Genomic DNA, 6,000 nt, shown 5'->3' with positions numbered 1-6,000 from the left:
CAATTAGTTCACCAATAAAGATGTCATTCATTAAATTATTACATAGTTATTAAAATTACTGCTGCTTCTATTCACTCTAAAATAGATACAGGATGCTTAAATATTTTATATTAAAAATAAATTATAAAATTTTGCTATTTCTTTTCACTTTAAAGTTGATAATGAAGTTCGATTTAAAAAATATTTATGAAATTATTTATTAAATTGAAAAAAAACATCAAAATACTATTTCTTTTTTATAGTTTGAAGTAATGTCAGATATCTAAATAATTTATATCAATAATAAATTATTATGAAGTATTCAAAAGAAACACAAATATTAAATTATTGCTTCTGCTTTCTACTTTAAACTAAATGTCAGATACTTGAGTACTCTTTAAATTTTATCATATGAATGAACACGTTATCTTGAAGAAAAGGAAAACAGATATCGAAGTACTGTTTTTTCTTTCTACTTTTAAAATAGATATGAGATGCTTAAATACTTTATATACTTTGTATTACTTTATATTACGAATAAATTCATTTATTATATGTGAAGAAAAGAATAATAAAGCAAAGAATAATTGTGTTTTCTTTCTACCATATAGATGTCCAAACACTTCATATACTTTATATAAGAATAAATTTATTTTTTACATGTGAAGAAAAGAATAATAAGCAACCAATAATTGTGTTCCTCCTAACTATATCAATGCCAAAACACTTTATAATTTTATATTTTGAATAAATCTATTTATTATACCTTACAAGGAAAGAAATAGAAGTACATAATTACTGTTTGTCTTTTCAATTTAAAATACATATCAGATGACCAAATATTCTATGTATTTTTATACTTTATAGATATTGTTGAAAAATATCGTGAAATTATTAATCTTCTTTAAGCTTAAATATTTTATATTAAATTTTTTTAAAAATATATATATTTTTTTCTATTTTAAAGATATAATAAATATTATTGATAATAAATGTCAAGAATCAGAGAAATACTTTTATTTCTTTTATCTTACTTCTTTTCTAAAAGAAATACTTAAATTGTAAAAGAAAAAACTTTAACAATTGTTACTTGTGAAATGTTTGTTGCCATCATCATCATTATCATCTTCCAAGCCCATTTTCAACTAAAACTCTCAAATATTTTTTCTCTATAAATAGTTACTCACCATGTCTTCAAAAATTTAAATCAACATTTTAAAGATCATATCATTGTATCTTCTTCTCCTCTACACATCCTCTATAAAGTAATATTCATTAACATTAATTATTAAAATAATTTGTCTATTAATATATATTTATGTTTTTTTTTTAATATATTGTTTTAAATCAATTTATCAATATATTTTTTATTAAAAAATATTAATTAAATAAATATTAAATATCAAATTAATTTTTATTTTTTATAAATCAATGCTAATTTTATTTACTATTATTATTATTATTAATTACAACGAATTTTTAAGAAATTTTAGTGATAATAGCAATAATATCACAACTTAACCATCACATTACCAAATAAACTTCTAGTATTATAAATTTATATGTTATTAGATTTTATATAATATATTAGAATTATTAGAATAAACTAAATTAACTTTAAAAATAAAAAATATAATAAAAAATCTATTTACAAATTATTGAATACTTCATTAATTTTAGTTATTTATTAAAAAAATGAATAAAAACAACTATAATTATTTATGTATACATACTTAACCATCACATTACCAAATAAACTTCTAGTATTATAAATTTATATGTTATTAGATTTTATAAAATATATTATAATTATTAGAATAAACTAAATTAACTTTAAAAATAAAAAATATAATAAAAAATCTATTTACAAATTATTGAATATTTCATTAATTTCAGTTATTTATTGAAAAAAATGAATAAAAACAACTATAATTATTTATTTATACATACTTCAAATAATTAAATTTTTTTTTACTTTTTAAGTTTTTGATAATTTTTATTTTATTTTAAGGGGTAAACGCTTTTAACCCGAGCTATGAACCAGCAGGACTTGAACTTTGATGTCAAGAACAACAACACAACAACTTAACCATCACAACATGCCACTATTGATAATTATTTGATAATTAAAAAATTATTTTAAAATATATATTTATTTTTTATGAATATCATTAGCTACTTTATTATCATACACATGAAAAAGCAACTTGACGGTAAACTACAGCCTACGCGGACCATTTATTCTTACTGTAAATCCCTTGAGACGTAGACACAAAAAATAATAACTGTAATTTTTTAAAATTCTACTCGACTACTTATCTTCGATATGTATGACTAAATTATAAAAACAATAAATATATTAGTGAAAACGTGATGAGATTTTATCTTCAAAACGTTTCAGGGAAATAAAAACTTCCCCCTCCAGCGTACAGAGAACTTGAAAGGTTAATGATATAAAACGTTTCCACAAGTTGTTTGGTTAGTTTTTATTGCATTTGTTTATAATTTAGAAAAAAAAAATTATTGATTTTAAGTGTGATTAGAAATATCAATTCAAATGAATAAATTATATTTAAAATATGATCAATTTGAATATGATTTAAAATATTGTTGAATGTGATCATTTATATCAATTCAAATGCATATGTCTGTGGTCCCAGAAAGAATCTTTCTAAATTGTATTTAACTATAATTCTAACAGCTAAAAAGTAAATAATAATTTTATATTTTATTTTTATTTAAAAAATATCTGAAAGTGAGTGAGAGAAGGAAAAAAATTTCACTCAATGAAATCCATTTGTTTTCAAATTTAAATGATCTAATTTATCTTATTTAAAAATCAGACTATGCAGATTTTGAAAGTATTTAATAATATTATGTTCTGAATTCCAAGTAATTAATCAATACGGTCACGATGTTTATGAATCGGCCCCTTATTGCTGTAGCATAGGGAAAGGGTGTATTTTACTTTACCCCTGTTAAATCCTTTGAGTCTAGAAAATTCTAACCTTGCTAACCGTTGTTTCTGCCTAAGTTGATTTTGGCGTCGGATTGGCGTAAAATGGAGAAGGCAAATGCTCATAAAGGAGATGCACGGTACGGTTGGGAGGCGGCAACAGAGCAAATGCAGAATTGGCAGCAATGGGGGAAGAAGTCACACCATTCCCACAATTACCTGCAATTGTCGGATGTGGTTGGTTCAGAAGAAAATGTTATATGGTGGGTTGATACAATTGAGGAGTTAGTGAATGCTACAAACTATTTTAGCTCAGCTGAGGTCGAGCTGGTTGGAATGGATTGCGAGTGGAAGCCAAACTTTGTGAAAGGAGCGGACCCAAATCAGGTCACATTTTCTTCATTGCAAGTTTCCCAGATCATCTTTTTTAAATTTAAGAAATGGTTCTGATTTTGAGATTTTCATTCTTAGCTTAAATCATTTGTAGCAGGGTAAAAGTCCCTGAGTTGATATGTTTAACATCTTCTTCACCTAGATGTGCTTCTGTGTGTTGCTTTAACTCTCCACCATTAATTCTGTTTAGAGGTGCTTGTGTGCTCTGTAGGTCCTTTTGCCTATGCCAATATATCCAGTGTACATGAGAGAAAGGTCATATGCAAAATGTGCACTCGTATTGAAATAGGTTCTGGAAAGCCAGAATATAAAATAAATTATAAATGAAACTTTCTACAAAATTAAATATATTTGAAGTAGATGGTATATTAATTACTGTAGAAGCATGAGTTTTAGGTCACTTTGAATTAAACTACAAATTGCAGTAAATTGTATATTACAAATAATGCTAGCTAAGAGCCATCAGATTTGAATGATAGCTTTTCTACTTTATGGAGGAGAACTGGTCGAAAGAATCACGTTCTTCTTATGTTTGTACAAAAATTGAAAATAAAACCAACTGCTATCACGGTGTAGTGTATCCAATCTCTCAGTGATGTTGCTTATTAGCAGTCTAGTGTGTTGAATTGCCTCTTTACTCAGCCACTGAGTCGCTCAAGAATTAGCAGATTTCATGTGCCCTTAATGATCGCCCAAATTATCCAGGGTATCATTGAAGACTTTTAGGTACCATTATACCTTTTGAGACTATAATAATTCCTTCTATTTTTTGTACTTTTTTCAGCTGTTATCTCTTGGCTTTGTTCCTTAAAGAGATTAAAGACTTTAATTCTAGACACACTCTCTGGGGCTTTCATAGTCCTATTTGATTGATTACTCTGTTTATCCAAGTTCCAGCATCTTCTAACCAAATTGTTACTCAAATATCCACTAATGAGCACATGAAATCAGAATTTCTTCCAATATAAAGGCTGTGATATTAGCATTCCACACGCTCAAAACAATCCATCCAACACTAAGCAATTATACTGGATTATAAGTTTCAACCTGTTCTAACCAAAGCATTACTCAAGCATTCATCAATAAGCAGACACAATAAAAAACTGTTGCAATTCAAAGTTTCTGATGTTAGCTTAAAACATGTGCAAAATACAAACCATCCAGCACTGAGTTAAACCGTAGGATACTCTATACAACTAAAATTTATGAAAACAAAATTATACTAAGTAGATTGTATGCTAATTTCTATAAAACAGTGGACTTCAAGACACTTTGAAGTAAAAAGCAATCGCTATGACCTGAAGCGGGACATTAGTGTAGAGAGATGTAGTACATTCTATATTGCAATTATTGCTGTATAATATAACAGTCTAAATTGATTGACTTCTTTTATTTAACTGGAAAGGATCCCTTTACTAGTGAAGAGTTGAAAAGAATCATGTTCTTTTTATGAAAACTGAAAATAAAAACCAACTGCCAGTACTGTGTATTGTGTCCAATCCTCCAATAATGTTACTTATTAGCAGTTTCTTGAGGTGAATTTTTCTTCCTGCAGCCTCTTAGTCCTAGGATGCAAGATCATTATTATGAGAAGCTTTGGAAGATTTTGTATGCTGTTATTGATTGTCCAAATTATCTAGGACTCCATAGAAGATATATTCATAGATTTTCTATTCACTAATATTCAATGGAATACTAGGGCTAGTGTTACCCGTTGTGAGGCTACTTGGTTTTTGGGCCGCCAGACGCCCGGGTTCAACCTGGGTCCACCTGGGTTCGACCTGGTCCAAACCAGGCCTGTGAAGCACGGACTCTGTCCGGACCACAGGCAGACCAGACCAGGACCCCGAACCAGGACCAGACTGGACCGGTACCAGGGGCCTAGGGGGGCGAACCCTTCAACTTAGGAAGAAAGCATAATTTTACATCTAGGCCTTTTAGATATTTCTTTATAAGTAAAATAAAATACATTATTGATTTTGCATACTTCTATTCAAGAAATGTTTATGTAGCAAACATCCAAATCAGTGCTTCTTGAAGTTTTAGCAATTAGACATTAGAAAATTATGTCTTTATAATTCTTGGGAGTAGATATTTGCATTTTTCTAAAACAAAAAACATAGGCTGAACATTTAGAAAGTTGGTAGAGTTGAACACCTTGAAGAAGATTTATTACAGGCTGTATGAACTACTATTATAAACCTTTCCCAATTGATGTAAAATGCAATTTAAAATAAATTTCTTCTTGATTTACTAAAATAAGGCTCCAAAATAAACCCAAAACTATAGTGAGAACATAGGCAGATAGCATTTTTCGAGGTACATTAAAAGGCCTTGATATTATCATTCCAAATGTTCAACGCAACCTATCTATTAAAGATCCATAAAACAGATCATTGTTCATGATTGGACCGTTGCACATATCCACAATCAATCAGAGACGAAGAGTGATTTAGGACATCATAAGGAGAACAATGGTTGTTAGTTTTAGAGATTCAAATGCTTGTGTATAGGTTACTTGAGGCCTCGGGATGATCTGAAGCATCTTGAGAAGTCAAATGTAGGTGTATAGGCAACAAAAAGAAGTGATATTTGTCTTATGACAAAATGATTGGTTTCCAGAGGTTTCAAATATACCTCAACCATGACTCTTTCAAATTTGCCCCTAGAGA

At 28.3% G+C, this 6,000-nt stretch overlaps 1 protein-coding gene across 4 annotated transcripts in view; it reads left to right on the top strand.

Annotated features, from left to right (window-relative positions):
* The first annotated feature begins 2,830 nt into the window (after positions 1–2,830).
* Positions 2,831–6,000, top strand: part of LOC131038409 (uncharacterized) — a 101,925-nt gene continuing 98,755 nt past the window's right edge. Inside the window, exon 1 of one of the 4 annotated variants that reach the window (XM_057970839.1) lies at positions 2,831–3,322. In XM_057970839.1, coding sequence (XP_057826822.1) covers positions 3,041–3,322 — 282 coding nt within the window. In that variant the 5' untranslated portion in view covers positions 2,831–3,040. The remainder of the gene's footprint in view (positions 3,323–6,000) is intronic. The other 3 variants (XM_057970837.2, XM_057970836.2, XM_057970838.2) reach the window with 3 other exon arrangements.

The sequence above is a fragment of the Cryptomeria japonica genome, chromosome 2 (assembly GCF_030272615.1).
Source record: "Cryptomeria japonica chromosome 2, Sugi_1.0, whole genome shotgun sequence".
NCBI classification, from domain to species: Eukaryota; Viridiplantae; Streptophyta; class Pinopsida; order Cupressales; family Cupressaceae; genus Cryptomeria; species Cryptomeria japonica.
Note: the sequence above shows the minus strand (reverse complement) of the source record. Positions and strands in the feature narration are given on the sequence as shown.